The sequence below is a fragment of the Sorex fumeus genome, unplaced genomic scaffold (genome assembly GCF_029834395.1).
Source record: "Sorex fumeus unplaced genomic scaffold, SorFum_2.1 ptg000041l, whole genome shotgun sequence".
Classification (NCBI taxonomy): domain Eukaryota; kingdom Metazoa; phylum Chordata; class Mammalia; order Eulipotyphla; family Soricidae; genus Sorex; species Sorex fumeus.
The window spans coordinates 8,657,017-8,676,260 of NW_026606098.1; the positions used below are offsets into that span (position 1 = coordinate 8,657,017).

The 19,244-nt window shown below is 56.3% G+C and overlaps 2 protein-coding genes and 1 non-coding gene across 3 annotated transcripts; 1 reads left to right on the plus strand and 2 right to left on the minus strand.

The window, feature by feature from the left end:
- IL27RA (interleukin 27 receptor subunit alpha) lies at positions 1–13,393 on the minus strand. The gene is made up of 14 exons (XM_056119686.1): positions 13,309–13,393; positions 12,861–12,978; positions 12,388–12,545; positions 12,154–12,311; positions 10,919–11,078; positions 10,756–10,829; positions 9,110–9,296; positions 8,840–9,028; positions 8,452–8,553; positions 8,210–8,368; positions 1,167–1,292; positions 745–829; positions 508–583; positions 1–258 (listed from the first exon to the last, which is right to left on the minus strand). The coding sequence occupies exons 1-14, from the start codon at positions 13,391–13,393 to the stop codon at positions 1–3; spliced, it is 1,935 nt and encodes a 644-aa protein (XP_055975661.1).
- Positions 13,394–13,917: 524 nt separating this feature from the next.
- Positions 13,918–14,933, minus strand: RLN3 (relaxin 3). The gene is made up of 2 exons (XM_056119687.1): positions 14,741–14,933; positions 13,918–14,161 (listed from the first exon to the last, which is right to left on the minus strand). The coding sequence occupies exons 1-2, from the start codon at positions 14,931–14,933 to the stop codon at positions 13,932–13,934; spliced, it is 423 nt and encodes a 140-aa protein (XP_055975662.1). The 3' UTR covers positions 13,918–13,931.
- Positions 14,934–19,017: 4,084 nt separating this feature from the next.
- LOC130029049 (U1 spliceosomal RNA) lies at positions 19,018–19,175 on the plus strand. The gene has a single exon (XR_008793264.1). It is a non-coding gene; the product is annotated as a U1 spliceosomal RNA (small nuclear RNA).
- The last annotated feature ends 69 nt before the right edge of the window (positions 19,176–19,244 follow it).

Genomic DNA, 19,244 nt, shown 5'->3' on the forward strand with positions numbered 1-19,244 from the left:
TCAGCTTCTCTGATCCTCAGCATCTTCATCTGTCCACTGAACATCCCTCTCCCTGGACGAGGCTGGTTCAGGCTCAGCCCGGGAGCCTGGGGAACACGGGGGCAGGAGGCCCAGTGCCTCAGGTGTGGGTAGGAAATGTTTCTCATACCCAGTATCCAGCAGACGGGAGGCCTTGGGGGGGCTGGGGGGCGCTGGTGGCTCCATCTCCTCCACTTTCAGGAAAGGCAAGTCCCCAGGGGGTTGGGCGTAGGGCGGCTCCTGACAAGGAACAGAAGGAAATTCTTTTCTTTTTGGTTTGGGGGCCACCCCCGCTGCGCTCAGGGGTAATGCTGGCTCTGCACTCAGGTGTCATTCCTGGAGGACTGGGGAGACCATACGGGGTGCAGCGGGTACAGCTGGGCTGATTGCCTGCAAGGCAAGTGCTATGCCCGCTCCGGCCCCCCAAGTTCCCTGCATTCCTGACTCCCCAGCATCCCGCGAGACCCCACCAGCCACCCTTCTGCTCACCTGAACATGGGGCTGGCGGAAGTAGAAACTGCTGTTGGCAGGATCTGGAGTCTTCTCCCACACCCGCTGCGAGCACCTGGCAAAGCGGGAAGAGTCAGGGCTGGGGTCCCAGTGGCCACACAGCCGTGCCCAGGCTGCGGGTTTGTCTGCGGGCGTCACAGCACCGGGAGCCCACCCCTGGCCACGCTCCCAGGCATGTCCACCAACCCGGTTGCCACCCCGCATCTGCGGCCTCACCTTCTGCAGAAGAGCAGGCCCAGCAGGAACACGCTGCAGGAGGCGAGGAGAACCAGCACCACTTTCCACGCCGCTGGGGCGTTTTCTGCGCGGGGCGGCAGGGGCGCAAGAAGGGGCGGGGCTTAGAAGGGCGGGGCCAGTGTTGGTGGGTGGGGTGAAGCCTGTGACTAGAACAGTCACTGGTTAAAGAGCCTTAGTGGGCGGGGCTGAGGCTCAGGAGGCGGGCCCATGGGCGTGACTGCTGTGGGCGTGGCTAGGCGGGGCATCCCGGGAGTGGGGAGGCCCCTTCAATAGAGGGGCGATGTTTAGGGAGCCCAAAAGAACCCCAGACGCACCGTGAATGTGACCCCCAATTCGAAACCCTGGGCTATTGCATAACCCCTTTCAATGCAGCAGGCCCCCCACCTCATAGCCCCACTTACCTGGCAGGTAAAACCGAAGGCTGGGGCCAGGGGGGCCCTGTCCTACTCGGGTGGACGCCGTCATCCACAGCTCGCACGGACCCCAGGAAAGGCTGGGTAGTGGGAGACTCCGGGTACTGCCACTCACTGTAGGTAGGAACATTCACAGGGCTTGCAGAGATGGTCGCCAGCTGAGGGCGTAGTTGCTTTCTGCAACAGGGCAGCCTCCTCACCTCCCTCCTCATCTCCCAGAGGTTTTCACTCAGTGACCCGCTCTATACTCGTGGAGCAAATACAGAACAGGTAGAGCTCTTGCTTTGCATTCACAGGAGACAGGATAGTTCATAGGCTCTGCATAGGGTCCCCCAGTTATGCCAGGAGTGACTACTGAGTGCAGAGCCAGGAGTCACCACTGAGCACTGCCGGGTGTGGCCCCCCAAACCATAAACAAACAAAAGAGCAGCCTCAGTCCCTTGATGGTGGATCCCCTCACCCCAGTTTGGGGGCGTTCTGGGCTGTATCTTGCTTCTGTGTCCCCTTCTTCTTGTAGAACAGGTTGGGGCACCCTCAAAATGTGGAGAAGGGGTGCTGGAGAGATAGCACAGCGGATAGGGCGTTTGCTTTGCACGCGGCCGACCCAGGTTCGATTCCCAGCATTCCATATGGTCCCCTGAGCACTGCCAGGAGTAACTCCTGAGTGCAGAGCCAGGAGAAGCCCCTGTGCATCGCCAGGTGTGACCCAAAAAGCAAAAAAAAAAAAAAAAAGAATGTGGGGAGATTGTGGGATTGACCATAACAGTAAACCTTTCCAAAGGGCTCCGTCAGAGAGAGAGTAAAGTGGGTTCAGAACTTTTCTAGCTCAAAGCGCAGAGAACAAAAACCAACCTTGTCTTGCTTGTGGCAGACCAGGTTCAATCCTCAGCACTCAGCACCCCTCATGGTCCCTAGAACCACGCTGGGGTGATCCACCCCAAAACCCAGAGGAAATTCAGCTGTGTACCCCCCAAAAATTTGGGATGGCAGGTATTGAACCAGGTGGCTTGCATGAACGGAAAGAGCCCTCCCCGCTCTGCTACTCCTGCATGACCAGAGGCTGTGGACTTGATCCTTAATGACCCATGGTTAACATTGGGGCCCTATTTTCCCACGCTTAAGGTTTCCAGCCCTTTAGCAAACCCCATGGCTGGAAATCTTGGGGAACTCCATCACTTCCACCGTGCTACCACAAGAGGGCGCTCTGGGGCGTTTCCATCACTCCCCAGGGGCGCTTCTCTAAGAAGTGTTCTCCCCTGGTCCTGACCTCCCTCCAGAACCTGTCATAGCTCCCCAGGACCCTCAGAATTTCTGCAGAGGGAAGCCAACCCCCACCCACTGCCGCAGCCCACCTCACTGATTGGCCCAGCAAGTGTTTCTGGCTTCTGGATTTTGGGGGGTGGATGGCCACAGCAGAGCTTCTGGGAGGGCTCAGGGGACCCTATATGTGAGGGGGTTCGAACCCAGGTTGGACATAGGTCAGGAAAGTACCTTCCCTGCAGTACTATCTTGTCCAGATCCCCGCTCTTATAAGATTCATATCATGGTCATCCTCATGCCCATCACCCCACATTTCTGAGAGTGCCATGTTCCTTCCTGCCCGCCAGAAATTTGGGGCTTCATATATATATATATATATATGTATATATATATATATATAGAGAGAGAGAGAGAGAGAGAGAGTCCCAAAGTCCTCTCTTCTCTGTGGAGAAGGATGACAAAGGCAAAATTCAGTTATATGTGGTACCCCAGAAGTTGGTGTGAAAGAACACACGGTCAAAGGAACGGGGGTGATTTGGAAAGAATGTTCATTATTACCGGACAAGGAAATAATCTTCAGTGGAAATGCGAAATACAAGCTAAGCGCCTTCCCTGCTCTGCTACCGCTGCAAGACCCAGGTTGCATGCTTGATCCTTAATGACCCCATAGTTAACATTGAAGCAAACCCAGGGGCAGAAATTTCATAGAGAAACAGGACTGGGGAGTGATGAAAATGACCCATAGCGCTGTCGCGTGGCGTTTTGGCGGGACTGTCCCGGCCCGATTTTCCCACGCTGAAGGTTTCCAGCCCTTTTCTTTGCTTCAGTGTTAGGTATGGGGTAATTAAGGATCAAGCACTCCCCTTCCACCGATGCAGCGGGAGCAGATCGGTTATGGCTCTTGCCTTGCATTCACAGGACTCTGGTTTGTTTGTAGGCTCCCCATATGGTCCCAAATCATAGCAGGAGTGAATCCTGTGTGCAGAGCAGGAGTACTCCCTGAGCATCAAAGGGTGTGTCCCCCAAACCACAAACAAACAAAAAACAAAGTAGCCTCAATCCCTGGATCGTGGATCTCTTCACCCTTGGGGGATATCTTGCTCCCATGCACCCTCCTCCTTGTAGAACAGGATTGGGGCACCCTCAGAATGTGGCGTGATGTAAACCTTTCCAAAGGGATCGGTCAGAGAGATAGCAAAGTGGGTTCAGAACTTTTCTTGCTTGAAGCAAAGAGAACAACAAGAAATATCTTTGTCTTGCTCGTGGCAGACCAGGTTCAATCCTCAGCATTCTAGAACCACACTGGGGTGCCCACCCAAACCCCCAGAGGAGACTCAGCTATGTACCCCCAAAAGTTAGGATGGTGGAAATCAAACCCAAATCAAGCTGCGTGCTTGATCCTTAATTACCCTATACTTAACACTGAAGCAAACCCAAGGGTGGAAATTTCTTAGAGGACCGGGTCTGGGGAGGGACTGGAACACCCACAGCGCCACCTCGTGGCGTTTTGGTAGAACTGCCGTGGCCCGACTTTCCCACGCTTAAGATTTCCAGTCCTTTTGTTTGCTTCAATGTTAAATATGGGGTCATTAATGATGAAGCGTGCAGCTTCCTCCAGTGCAGTGGAAGCAGAGTGGGGCGGGTGCTTGCCTTCCACGTGGGAGGCCACGGGTTCAATTCCTGCCATCCCAACTTTTGGAGGGGTACATAGCTGAATCTCCTCTTAGGGTTTGGGGTGGTCACTCCTTTTTCCTAGGGATCATGAAGGGTGCTGCGCACTGAACCTGGTCTGCCACAAGCAAGACAGTTTTTTTTGTTATCTTCCCTTTGAGCAATAAAAGTTCTGATGTGGGAGGGATACTGGGATCCATGGTGGTGGAAAATGGGCACTGGTGGAGGGATGGGTATTTGTCATTGTATAATTGAAACCCAAGCACAGAAATTTGTAAATCTACAACTTTACCTAATGGTGTTTCACTAATAAAAATTAATAAAAAAAAAGAAAGAAAAGTTCTGAACCCACTTTGCTATCTCTCTGATTGAGCCCTTCGGAAAGGTTTACTCTTATGGTCAATCCCACAGCACGTCACCCCACAATTCTGAGGGTGCCGGTTCTATGAGAAGGAGCATGTGTGGAAGCAAGTTACAACTCAGAACCCCTCAAGCTGGAAGGGACTGAGGCTGCCTTTTTTGTTTGTAATTTTGGGGTCACCCCCAGCGAAGCTGTAGAACAAGTGGTACTCCTGTTCTACACCAGGAATCACTCCTGGCATGACTGGGGGACCGTATGGGGAGCCTACAAACAAACCAGGGTCCCCTGAATGCAAGCCAAGAGCCCAAACCGCTATGCTCCCGCTACAGCGGCGGAAGGGAGTGTGCTTGATCCTTAATTACCCTATACTTAACATTGAAGCAAACAAAAGGGCTGGAAATCTTAAGCGTGGGAAAGTCAGGCCGCGGCGGTTCCGCCTAAACGTCACCAGGCGGCGCTGTGGGGCGTTTTCCCCCCCTCCGGAGGCCCGTTTCTCTAAGAAATTTCCACCCCTGGGTTTGCTTCAGTGTTAAGTATAGGGTAATTAAGGATCAAGCTCGCAGGTTTAACCGCTGCAGGGGGAGCACAGCGATTAGGGCTCTTGCCTTTCATTCAGAGGACACTGGTTTGTTTGTAGGCTGCCCATGCAGTCTCCCAGTTCTGCCAGGAGAGATTCCTGACTGCAGAGTTAGGATCACCCGAGACTCACCGCGGCTGGAGTGATAGTACAGCGAATAGGCCGTTTGCCTTGCATGCAGCCGACCCGGGTTCGATTCCCAGCATCCCATATGTGTCCCTGAGTACTGCCAGGAGTAATTCCTGTACATCGCTGGGTGTGACCCAAAGAAAGAAAAAAAAAAGAAAAAAAAAAAAAGAAAACAAAGTAGCCTCACTTCTGATGACAGCTGATTCCCTTTTCCACAAAGTTGGGGATATTAAGTTGAATCTTGCTTCCACAGCCCTTTCACATAAGAACAGGGAAATGTGGGGTGGTGAGTTGTGGGGTTCATTATAACTGGAAACTTTTACAAAGGGGTTCAGCCAGAGAGAGATAGCACATTGGGTTTGGAACTTGCCTTGTTCAAAGAGAAAGAGGACCAAAATTTTTTCGATTCAATTATTTTTTAAGTGGCTGGAGCAATAGCACAGTGGGTAAGGTGTCTGCCTTGCATGCGGCCGACCCGGGTTCGATTCTCAGTGTGTCATATGGTCCCCTGAGCACCGCAAGGAGTAACAGTGCAGAGCAGTTACCCTTGAGTGCAAAGCCAGGAGTAACCCCTGTGCATCACCAGGTGTGACCCAAAAAGCAAAAATAATAATAATCATTATCATTTTTTAAATGGTAACTTGCCTTCCTTGTAGCAAATGAGATGCAATATGAGGCTTTGATAATGGCCTCCAGAACCCCACTGACCCATCCTGAAGCCCCAAATAAAATAAAAAATCCTCAGTGGAAGTGGTGTAGCTTGTATTTCCAGGGAAGGAGACTGCCCCATCCTACTCTCATTGGTTTTGTGTTAATTAACACTCCCCTGGAGCGATAGCACAGCGGTAGGGCGTTTGCCTTGCACACAGCCAACATGGCCGACCTGAGTTCGATTCCTCCGCCCCTCTCGGAGAGCCCGGTAAGCTACCGAGAGTATCTCACCCGCACAGCAGAGCCTGGCAAGCTCCCCTTGACGTATTCGATATGCCAAACACAGTAACAACGAAGTCTCCAATGGAGACGTTACTGGGCCCGCTCGAGCAAATCGACAAACAACGGGAGGGCCTTTACTTTAAAAGTAAGTAAACTTACTTTTAACACTCCTCTAATGCACCACAGTTCCCATAAGGGAGGTGCCTTCACCCAAAATTTCTGGAGGTGCTGAGCTGAATCTTGCCTCTGCCACCTTCCTCCATGGAGAAAAGAATTTTGGGATTTCTCATATGTATAGGAACCCCAAAGCTCTCTCAGCGAGGGAGGAAGATGGCAGCCTCAGAAATGTGGGGTGATGGGGCACGTGGATGCTCATGCCAGAGACCTTTAAGAACGCGGGTCGATTTGGAGTTTGTACTGCGGACAAGGCACAATCCTCTCCGGTGGTCAACCTGGGCTAGATCTCAGGAACCACTCAGGGTTCCCTGAGCCCCCAAAAAGTGTTTTGGTCACCTACACCCCACACCCCAAAATAAAGAAGCTAGAGTCACCTGTTCGGCCAGTCAATGTGGTGAGCTTTGGCGGTGGGCGAGGATCGGGTATCTGAGGGACCTGGGGGCTACAAGGAGTTCTGGAGGGAAGTCACGACCAGGGGCGGAAGTTAAAGAGACTCGGGCCAGGGAGGGACAGAGGGCCCCCGCAGAGCCCTCTTGCGGCAACACTGTGATAGTGGCGTGTCCCATGTTTGCAGGAAAAGAGATTTCCAGCCTTTTGGGTTTGCATCAAGGTTAATTATGGATCAAGTTAGTACCCTCTGGCAATGGAGAGCAAACAACGCCTAGCGGTCAGGTTAGGGAGCTTGCCTTGCCTGCGAGCTACACCGATTCAATCCCCAGCATTGGATATGGTCGTTTGAGCACCACTAGGCCTGCAGCCAGGAGTAACGCCTGGTGTGGCCCCAAAAACAAAATTAAACAACCAAACTAAGCAGCCTCATTTGACAGCGGATTCCTTCACCCAAACTTGTGGGGGACAGAGAATCTTATATTCCCCACCTCCTTCATCTGAAACAGGGAAGGGGGCATCCTCAGAATGAGGGTGATGGTATTTACCACGGGACGTTTGATGAAGGGGTTCGAGCAGATGGGGCAGATAGCTCAGTGGTTTAGGATCTTGCCTTCCTCTTGGGTGACGCTCCAGCACTCCCTGAACCCCCTTTGGGGCAACACACCCAAAACCCCAAATAAAATAAAGAATTCGGAGCTACCTAGGGTGCAAGCCAGCAGTCGTCTACAAAGAGGGTGGGGGGTCGGGAGCCCGAGGGTACTGCAGGAGCCTGAGGGAACTGGGCTCTTTCTCAGTGGTAACTTAACATTCTCCCAAAGGCTCCTTTGACACTGGGGTTCCTTCCTTCGGGGGTACTGAGTGGAATCTTGCCTCTATCCCCGTGGAAAGTAGGGGAGAACGGGCCTTGGGATTTCTCGAAGCTATAAGAATCCCCCATGTTCTGGCAGGGAGGGAGAAAGGGGACACCCTTGGGAAGCTGATGTGAGGGGTGAGCCGCAGCACAGCGGGCCGGAAGGGCGCTGGCCTTTCATGCAGCCAATGTGGGTTCGATGCCCGGAGAGCTCACCAGGAGAGACCCTGAGCTCAGAGACAGGAGTCAACTGAGCACATCTGAGTGTGACCCAGAAACAAACAAGCCAACAAACACCCAAACCCGAGAACAAATATTTGGGGATGCGACTGGGGGGGGTGGAGAGGTAGCAGGGTCTGGAGGCCTGTATGGGTCTGGGAGAGCAAGAAGGACTCGGCTGGAGCCGGCCTGTGGGAGACTGGGAATGACTGAGCCCACTGTGCAAGACGTGGGGTCACTGGGTCTGAGGGAAGGTGTTTGCTTTGCACACGGCCGACCCGGGTCCCATCCCCAGCATGCTGTAGGGTTCCCCAGCACCGCCAGGAGGGATCCCTGAGTGCAGAGCCAGGAGTCAGCCCCCGACTAGGTGTGGGTCCCCAAACACAACAATAACAAAAACGCTTGGAGGGTAACGGGTGGGCTGGCTGAAGGGGTGTCCCGGGGTCGGACGCAGGGCACCTCACCATTGCTGCAGGCCGGGGCGTCAGTCCCTGTCCGCGTGCACAGCGTGTAGTGGGAGAGGTGACCCCGAAGCTGGTGCCTTGGGAGTTCGTCCCACGCTATGATGGGGGTCCTGAGGGGAGCATCCTGGAGTCTCCGCAGTGTGGGCCCCTTGAGGGGTGCTGGTAGGGGGTGAGGGGAGCAGTGAGCAGCTGCACAGGCAGTCGAGCTCCAGGGCCCCCCAGACCGAAGCCCCACCTCTAACCTAGTTCCTCGGTGAACGCCCACAAGGAGGGGGCAGGGGCCAAGCCCCTCTCAGAGACAGCAGTGACCGTGACCCGGTAGGGGACCCCTCCTTCGAAGTGACCTGGGCAGGAGGAAAAGCAAAGATCCATGAACATCACCCCTGCCCCATTCTCCCTGGGCAGGTGCTCTTACAGTGCTCAGGGGCTACTCCTGGCTCTGTGCTCAGGGATCCCACTGACGGTGCTCCACGGGCCATGTGAGGCTGGGAATCGGACCCAGGTCGCGAGCACCTTTCCCCTGGTTGTATCTCTCTGTCCCCTCCCACTCGCCCCCCATAGCGACTCTGTAGCTGTTGCCTCCGCGCGGGAGGGTCCCCGCCCCCCCAATCCCAGCCTGTCAACTCTTACCTGGCAACAGGGCACTGAGGTTCTCGGGGGGAAGCCGGACCCAGCTGAGTTCCCCAGGGGTGTCTGTGTCCGGGACCCAGTCTACCACGTATCCCCAGGCTGCCTCCGAGCCCCGACGCCAAGTCACCAAGAGCCCACTGCCCCTGGCCACGTGGCGGAGCACCACGTCCTGGGGGGCGGAGCCTGGAGCTGGGGGCGGGACGGGGAGGTCTCAGCGGGCCAATGGGGAAAGCCCCGCCCCACCCAGCAGGGAAAGGCCCCGCCTCTTACCCGAACAACCCAAGGAGAGGTTGGCCCTGGACTCCGGGCTGGTGACCCCATTGGAGAGAGACACCCCTGCGGACATGGCCGTGGTGGGGATAGGGGCGCGACAGCAGGGGACCCCCTTCTGGCTCAGCAGCTTGCCCTCCACTTGGTACCAAACTGTATAGCTCGTTTGCACGCTGCTTGCCGGAGCCTGAGGGAGGAGGGCAAGAAGATGGACCCAGCCCTGCCCCCTCAGGGGCACTGCCCAGTCCCAGCGCTCAGACCCTGGGGCTGCCAGCATCGCCCCTGGGTCATGTGAGGCACTGGGAACCCCAACTCACAGCCACACTCATGCAAGAGAACCCCCCCTCTGGCCCTTTCTTTTTTTTCTCCTTTTCTTCCCGGGGTCACACCTGGTGACCCGAGGGGCCCTTTCTCAGACGACATGGCTCCACCCAGCCCACTGAGCGATGGCTCCAGCGTGGAAACAACTTTTTATAAATAAATGAAAAGACTTCGGAGGGGTTGTTCTTTCACTCTCTCTAAATGTTGTTTCCCTGTACCACGTCCAGCACTGCTGGGCATCAGGGGGATGTCACCTGGCAGCTCTCAGGGGAACTCAGCCACGTCAGAATGGAGCCTTGAGACCCCACAGGCAAAGTGTGCGTCAAGTTCATGCCACAGCTCCTGCGCCATCCCCCCGACTCCATCTTTACCCTTTATCCATCTCTATCCATCTCCATCTCCATCTTTATCCATCTCTATCCTGCTTTATGTTCTGGGCCGCGCCCAGCTGCACTCAGGGCTTGCTCCTTCTCCACACTCAGGTCATCCCCGTGTACTCTGGGGACTGTATGTGTGTTGGGGATTGAACCAGGCTCACCCACATGCGGGGCAAACACTTTAATCCCTAGACTACCTCCTGCTTGGGGTCACACCCAGCAATCCTCAGGGCTTAGGAATTACTGCGCTCTGAGCCCAGAAATTACTCTTGGTGGTGTTCAGAGACTGTATGAAATGCCTGGAATCGAACTGGGGTCAGCCGTGTGCAAGGCAAACACCCTCCCTGTCCTTGTATTGTTCTGGACCCTGAGACTATTGCATTTTGGGGGGAAGGCTTTTTGGGACACACCCAGCAATGCATAGGGGTTCCTCCTGGCCCTGCACTCAAGAATTACTCCTGGCGGTCCTCGTGGGAACATATGGGATGCTGGGAATCAAACCCGGGTCAACCACGTGCAAGGCAAATGCCCTACCCGCTGTGCTATCGCTCCAGCCCTGACTACTGCATTTTTGTTGTTTGTTTTTTGGGTCATACTCGGCGGTGCTCAGGACTTACTGGTGACTCTGCACTCAGGCCTCACTCCTGGTGGGCTCATGGCACCCTATGGAGTTGCCAGGCTTGAACCCGGGGCAGCTGAGTGCAAGGCCAGTGCCCTCCCCGCTGTGTTATGGTTTGGCCCCTGGAGTATTTCTCGGGCCCCTGAATACTCATGTCTTGGTTCAAATCTGCCAGAAAGCGCTGGGGAGATGGTTTCTCAGTGGGCAGAGATGTCGCCTCGTGTATGTGAGACCCTGGGTTTGATTCTCAGCAACACACACACACACACACACACACACACACACACACACTGACGGTCGTGCCTGTATCGCAGGAACCCTCAGCTCACCTTCCACAGAAGCATGGGGTCCTGTGCGTCCAGCGACCCGCAGCCATGCCCCAGAATCCACACCTCCTCTGGAGCTGGTGAAGAGAGAGAAGAGAGGAGGGTCAGATGGGGGGGGTCTCCGGGTAGGATACGCTGAAGGCTGAGGGCACCCCAAGCCCCTCACCGGGTGGCAGCGTCTGGAAGGAGAGAATAGGGCTCAGCTCGCCCCAAAGGTCCTCCTCGGTTTCCACGCGGCACTGGCCATGCACTTCGTAGGTCGTGACCGGCTGCAGGTCCTGGAGTTCCAGAGGGCTCAGAGCGGTGGACCCCAGCTCCAGGTCCAGCTGGGGAGACACGGGCAAGAGGCCCAGTACTGAGCACAGAGTTTGATTTTGTTGCGTGTGTCTGGGGTGACAGCCAGCAGTGCTCAGGGGTCACTCCTGGCGGGCTTGGGGCACCCTATGGGGTGCTGGAATCACCACCTGGTCAGCCACGTGCAAGGAAAGAAGTGCTCAGGAGGGGCTGGGGCGATAGCACAGTGGGTAGGGCGTTTGCCTTGCACGACACTGACTCGGGTTCAATTCCCAGCATCCCATATGGTCCCCCAAGCACTGCCAGGAGTGATTCTTGAGTGCAGAGCCAGGAGTAACCCCTGAGCATCGCCGGGTGTGGCCCAAAAAACAAAAAAAAAAAAGAAGTCCTCAGGGTTGGGGTCGGAGCCCTAGTACAGTGGCGGGGCATGGCTCCTGAGTACAGAGCCCTGAGTTAGCCCTGAGCACCTCTGGGTGGGACCCGAAAAGAAAAAAAAAGAAGTGCTCAGGGGCCAGATAGATAGCACAGTGAGTAGGGCGATTGCCTTGTACACGCCAACCTGGGTTTAATCCCCAGCATCCCATATGGTCCCCCCAGCACCGCCAGGAGTAATTCCTGAGTGCACAGTCAGGAGTAACCCCTGAGCATCACAGGGTGTGACCCAAAAAGAAAAAAAAAAAGTGCTCAGGTTCTTCTTGGGTACAAGGCCCGGGTGTGGCATCAGACATCTGATGAGGGAGCCAGGCGTGTCCCCATGCCCTGGGAGCCAGGAAGGACCCTAAGCCCCGCCAGATTTGGCCCCCGAGCAAAGAAAGACCCAAACAAGAGAGACAAAGGATTCCAGGAGGCTGGGCAGCGCTGTGTGGGAGGTGCACTCTGGTCTGAGGGCCACTGTCTGTCCATCTGTCTGTCCATCCGTTCATCTGTCCTGACCGTGTTCCTGCCATCCCGCGTGGTTTGGAGACACGCAGGATGGGAGACGGGGCAGCGGGGACAAGAAGGAGCGTTGTGGCTCAGTCTTGGCAAACTTTTCCAGGGTCAAGGGCAGACCTTGGGGGGTTTCGGATGGAGGGGTGATGTTCAGAACAGGGTGGAGTGTCCACTCGCCTGGGTCCAGGTGTTTTCCTGGCCTCGCCGATAGTAGAACCTGCAGACCAGGTGCTTGTGCCGCGGCCAGGCAGGCGGGCGCCACGTGATCCTCGCCTCCCCGGGCGCCTCCTCGGGAAAATCCACGGCAGGGTCCAGGATGGGCGCGTCCGGCTTCACTGGGATCGGGAGAGCCCCTGCAGCAACCACCCACGGCCCGGGAGTCCCCCACAGCCCCCCGCGTCTGCCTCTTACTTCGGCTCTCCAGGTTCACCAGGACCGGGGGCCAGAGGCGTCGGCCCCCCATGGCCCCCCAGACGAGGAGCTGGTCAGACGCGGTGAGGTATTCCCGGGCCAGGGTCACCCAGCCCTGCCCTGGGGGCACTGCCACTGTCCAGGTCCTGTTGGGGTGGCTGAGGAGACATGGGGGGGTGCCCTGAGCAGTGCCACAAGGCTGTGAGGCTGTGTGTGCCCAAGTAAGTGACTCAACCTCTCTGATGCGCAGCTCAGAGAGCAGCATGGGGTGGGGGTGGGGTGTGGGCCTGACAAAGGAACCAGCGGGGGTCTTCTCCCCTGCACCGGGAGAGAGAACTGGGTCCGCCCTGAGCACAGCTGGGACCCAACCACCAAAATAACAATAATGAAGCAGCAGAGGGCTGGGAGGCAGGGGGCGAGGACCAAGGGTCCTGGCAGCCCACCCCTCACCCCGCATGCTCCAAAGTACTCACTACTTCTGGCTCTCCAGGTGCAGGGTGGATGGTACTTCCTGGTCCCCAAGACCACCCCAGGAGCAGTTCAGGTCCCCCCACAGCCCAACACAGTAACATTGCAGGGGGTCCAGGCTGCCTGTGGAGGGAGGTAGAGGGTCCCCCCCAAGAGCTCTTGCAGGGGCTTCGCCTGGAACCCCAACTTCCCCCCCACCTCCGACCCAACACGTTCTGGAGTCCCCTGTGGAAGCGGGCACTGGCCACCCCCACCCGGGCTCTGGGCAGGACCCGCTGCCCCTCTGTGCTAACATTCTGTACCCAACGGGGCGCCCACCCCCAGCCCCTGAGGGCGCGACAGCACTGGCGAACCCCCCACCTGGGTCCTTCAGCCTGCACCTTGCTGCGGTCAGGCTCTGCGGGGTGGGGGTGAGGTTGAGGGGAGGGGCCTCACGGCGCCCCCCGAACTCACCGTGGAGACGCGCCGCGCGGGTCAGTAACCAGAGCACCGGCAGCAGCGCCAGCGGGTGGCAGGGGTCCTCTGGAGCCCCCCGCATGGCGCCCCCGGACCGTTTGGTTCTCGGCCCGTTTGCTCGCGCGCAGTCAGGGAAGCAAAGCGGGCGCCCGGCCCGCCCCTTCCCCCCAGACACGGAAAGTCCCCAAGAGGAGGGAGGGAGGGAGGGAGGCGGGAAGGGCCCTCCCGGAACCTGCATCCGCACCCCCAACCCCCCAAGAGACACACAAGTTGCCAGGCATTTTAGAACTTTGAAGTTTTATTATGGGGGGGGGGTCGGGGAGGTTCAGGTGCCTTCGCCCCGCCCAGCTTCCTTGCAAGACCCAAAGGGATCCCGCCATCCAGCCGGCCTTTAGGGGAGTGGGGGGATGGACTGGAAGGCAGAGGAGGGAGGGTCACAACTTGGGGGTCACAGCGGCTGCTTCGTGGGCAGGGGGCATGTCTGGGGGGCCCTGGGGGGTGGTGCCCAGACGGGCTGGGGAGAGAGGAGGACAGGATCAGAGGGCAGAAGGGCAGGCTGGCAGCGGTCACTAGGGATGCTGGGGAGTTTGGAGGGCAGCAGCGGGCAGGGGGGTCCCCCTCTAGCAGAGTCTGCTGATCTCAGTTTTGCTGCACCCCAGTTTGCAACAGTAGCTGGAAAGCCCAGTTGGGATATCCCGGGTGACCCGCGGGACCCCAGGGGCCCCCTGCCAGCCGCGCTGACCCCTGTAGGGGTCCTGGGGGTCCTTGGCCAGGGTGAAGGAGAGCCACTCGCTGGAGGCGACGTCCAGGCTGTCATCCGCATTGAAGTTTGAGTCTGGGAAGGCGTTGCCTGCAAGTGGGGAGCATCAGTGTTGGGCCCTACACTCGGCACCCCTAGTCCTTGTCCAGGGCAGCCCCTGGTTTCTAGCTCCTCTGACCTTGTATTCATCCGTTTCTGGTTTTGAAGGGAGGCACCCTGTGACGGCTAGTGTCAGTTGCCCCCCTTCCCTTGAGCCCCCCCCCCCCCCTCAGTGCTGGAATGAAACCCAGGACTGTCAGCTCAAAGTCTGCAAAGTCTCAAACTTTGCTCTCACGCGCTTTCCCTCCGCCCCCCACCAGCCTTCTGTCGTTTTATTTGGGGCCAATCCCAGCAGTATCTGGGGGACCCAGATGGTACCTGGGACCCCCGCAGATAAATGCTGTCCACTTAAGGGATGGCCGCTGAACCTGGGAGCCTCAGTGCGCCCCGGCCCGCGACCCCTGCGCCCCAGTTATTCTGCAGGACGAAGGACCGCGCCTGTCTGCAGATGCATGGTGGGAGGTTGGGGGCAGCCTCTGGACTGTAGCTCTGGCCTGGACGCCGCCCCCCCCCACCCGACCCCACACGCGTGCCCCGGCCTCCCTCGCACCCAGCCCATCCCCGCCTCACCCTGGCCGGCTCGGCGCCAGCGGGAGCCCCCGCAGGAGAAGATAACGGCGCGCACGAACTCTCGGCCGCACAACTTCAGGCGCGCCGGGGCTGCCCGCGGAGGCACCGCCCAGGCGGGGTCCGCGGCCGGACTGTCGGCGGCCAGCAGCGGCGGCAGCAGCAGCAGCGGCAGCAGCAGCGGGCACTGGGCCATAACGGACGGGGCGGCGGCTTCCCGGCGGCGGCGCCTCCCCGCCGCCCGGACCCCCGTTTATACCCCTACCCCTGCTGCCCTGCAGCCGCCGCTGCCGCCCGACCCCCGCGCCGCGACATTTCCCACTGCCCCAGGTGAGATAACCTTTGCCTCGGGATGCGCTGGCGTCGGACGAGGCAGGGCAGGGGGCAGGGGGGGCTGGCTGGTACGAGCTGGTGCCGGGAGCCCGGGTGCAGCCTGAGGGAGGCACAGGGCTCCCTCGGGGCCTCCTGCCAGCTCACAGTGATTCTGCCTTTTGCCAGGAGGCTGGGGGGGGGGGGGCGTAGGCTGGGCCTTGTTCTAGCATCTTCTATGGCTGAGTGAAGTGGCCTTCACAGCTCAGTCTCCTGCTGCTTTTCCTCCTGGCAGTGCTCAGGGCCGGCTCTGGGCTCTTCACTAACGGATCGCTCCCAGCAGGTGTGTGAGGGACCCAAGGGACATCTCCCAAGAGAACGCCTCTCCCTGTCCAGGCACTACAGCCCATCAATTGTTGACTTGATTTGGTTTTTGTTTTGGGGCAACAACTGGCAGTGCTCAGGGCTGACTCCTGGGCCTGATGTCAGGCATCACTCTTGGCAGGGCTCAGGGGACAGACGGGGTGCCGGGGATCGAACCTGGGTGAGCCACATACAAGGCAAATGCCCTTCCCACTGTCCTATCACTCCCCCTTAAACTGTTGATCTTAAACAGGTCAGTTTCAGGGGCCTGGAGTTATAGCACAGCGGGTAGGGCATTTGCCTTGCACGCAGCCAACCCAGGTTCGGTCTCCGGCATCCCATATGGTTCCTTGAGCACCACCAGGAGTAATTCCTGAGTGCAAAGCCAGGAGTAACCCCTGAGCATCGCCAGGTGTGGCCCAAAAAGCAAATAAATAAACAGGTCAGTTTCAGGCTGGGGAAAGGAAGCAGGGAGACTGTGTGCAGGAGTCTTACCCCTGAGCACAACTACATATGGCTCAAAAAAATCAAAACCAAAGTAACCCCTACCGCTGCTTTGCAGGCAGGCGAATAGGCAAAGGCCCTGCAGTGGCACTGGCTCACCCTAAGGCTGCCAGGAGGTTCCTGGCGGACACAGGAACGGAGGCTGATGGACCTTACCTGGTGCCACTGTGGCCGAGAAGGCTGCCCCCACTGCCCGGAAGCTCTCGCAGGAGCAGTCCGGGGAAGGAGTGTCAGACACCATCAGCTGCGACGCTTTCACCTCGGGAGAAAGCCCCACGCGGGGTGGCTTCGGAGAAATCCCATGTAAGCTAACTGGAACAAAGGAGCGACATTCACGTGACGTGCCAGCCCATGCCCGCTGGGGGGCTGAGCATACGCTGCCCGCTGAGATGAGCACTTTGTACCTTCCTACTCAAAGGATGGATGCATGGGGGGCTCCATTCTGGGCCAGCCTGCAGTGTCTCCCTGCTCCAGAACTTGCAAAGGAAACCTGAGTGGAGGGGCATAGTGGGGAGGGTGTTTGTCTTGCACGTGCCCGCCTGGGTTCCAGTGTCTGCATCTCACACGGTCCCCAGAGCCAGGAGTAACCCCTGAGCATTGCCAGGTGTGGCACCCCAAAAAACAAAACAACAAAAACAAAACTTCACCGTCTTTACTTCACTGTCCAGTTTCTCCTGATTAGTTATTTTTTTTAAATGTTTGGGTCACACCCTGCGGTGCTCAGGGATCACTCCTGGCAGGGCATTGGGGGACCATAATAGGATGCCAGGGCTCAAATCCAGGTTGCTGCATGCAAGGCAAATGCCCGCCGTGTCCTCTCTCTCTGGCGTGGGGCCAGAAGGCCTGAGTCGCATCTCCGCCCGACTCTTCTGCACTGAGCGCAAACTCTGCAGTACCGAGGTGCCCACCTCACGAAGCCACCAGATCCCACCTATTCCCTCACATTCACTGTACTTGTCATATGCAGCTCAGGGGCTCAGTGGCTGGGGAACCTGGATCTGAACCCCTTTCCTGCTGTGTGACCTCAGCAGAGTCGCGGAACCTCTCTGTACCTTGCTTTCCTCACCATCAAAGCAGGGAGGGTCTGGGGCGGCAGCCTGTGTGTGCCTGGGCAGAATCTCTCTGGACACCTCCCCAGCCTCTGTCACTTTCATCCCTGTCCTTTTCTCCATGACAGATTCCAGACTCGGTTGGCCACTCCCGTGGGTGTCTGGGGCCAAGGGCCACGTGGCAGAGTCAGGAGCCAGGGCAGCGGGGGTGCTGGGAAAGGGCTGATGAATAATGCGGCCTGCCCCCTGCCCCCGGCCTCGACCAGCCTGCACCCAGCCTGCCTGCAGATGCGGCTCTGCCCTTTCCTGCCTCCCTGGGGCAGGCGGGGACAAGCTGGCGATGACACACGCAGGAAGTGTCTGCACTGGACACAGGCCTCTAAGGCCCCGAGACATACACAAACACACACACACACAAGCTCAAACACACACAAACACACACACGTTCACACACAAACACATACTCTTAAACACACACACACATACACACACATACACAAACACACACACTCAAACACACACTCAAACACATTCTCTCAAACACACACATTAACACACAAACACATACACTCACATACTCTCAAACACACATTCATATACTATCAAACACACACTCACACAAACACACACACACTCACACACATACTCTCAAGCACATACACAACCATACACTCACACATATTCACACACAAATACACACTCAAACACAAACACACACACTTTCAAGCACTCACATATACAAACACACATGCACATTCACACACACTCACACACATTGATACACAAACATACATACTCTCAAACACACACTCACTGATTTATTCACAAACACACTTTCAAACACACAAATATACACACTCACATTCACACACTCACACACATTGACACACAAACACACATACTCTCAAACACACTCATTGATTTATTCACAAACACACTTTCAAACACACAAATATACACACTCACATTCACACACACTCACACACATTGACACACAAACACACATACTCTCAAACACACACTCACTGATTTATTCAAACACACTTTCAAACACACAAATATACACACTCACATTCACAAACACTCTCAAACACACAAACACACATACTCTCACACATTCACACATAAACACGCACATTCACACACACATATTCACAAACACATACTCTCAAACATATACTCACTTATTCACACATACATTTTCAAACACACACAGATACATTCACAAACACACTCATTCACAAGCACACTCACTCATACAAAACACATAAACACACAATCACAATACACACACACTCGCACTCATACACTCATACACTTTCACAAACACACTCAGACTCACACACTCTCAAACGCACACAGAAACTCTCAAACCAACTCATACACACTGCACGTCTCAAACACATATTCACACTCAGACACACATTCACACAGACTCACACATTCGAAAACACACTCAGACACACATTCACACACTCGGACACACAAGCAAACACACTCTCACAAACACTCACATACACTCTCACTCAGACACACATACTCACACAGACTCAGGTCTGTCCACTTCATGAGGGTGTCGGGACTTTGGTAGGTCCTGCAGAGCTACAGGGCTGGGGCGCACAGAGATACCTTGGCTTTAAATCTTAGCACCACGTGTCCATACTTGCCAACTGCCAGGTAGGGGCTTGGTGGCCTCTGAAAACCGCTATTACCTGGGGCTTCTGGCAGTGTGTGGGACAGCTCCCTCCACCCATCCAAAATCATAAAAGCATGTTTGTTTCTGGGTCACACTGGTGAACCCTAGGAGGTGCTGGAGATCAAACCTGGGTTGGCCGTGTGCAAGGCAAGTGCTATACCCTCTGTAGTATAGTTCTGGTCTCTGTGGTTTGGGTTGGGTGTAGCCCAAAGACAAAAACAAAAATAAAAACAAAACCCTGAGCTTGGGACACAGCAGCGGCAGCGTCACTCCCGCGGGTCCCAATCTGAGGGCTTCAGCTGTGCAAAGTTTAGTATTTTTCCATCCTACATTTCTTTCTCTCGCTCTGAACTTAAAAAAAATTCTATTGGCAGGGGAGATACCACGATGGCGAAGGTGGTTTTCCCAGGATGAGGCTTGGCTGTTGCTCTCCGGATATGCTGACCTCTGTGATTTCTCCAAATGTGGGAAACTCAACTGCAAAATTTGTGGTAGTGGGGGGCTGCGTTCACTCTTTAAAACACACACACACACACACACACACAAACACAATCTCTCTCTACAATGGAACTGGAGAGATAGTACA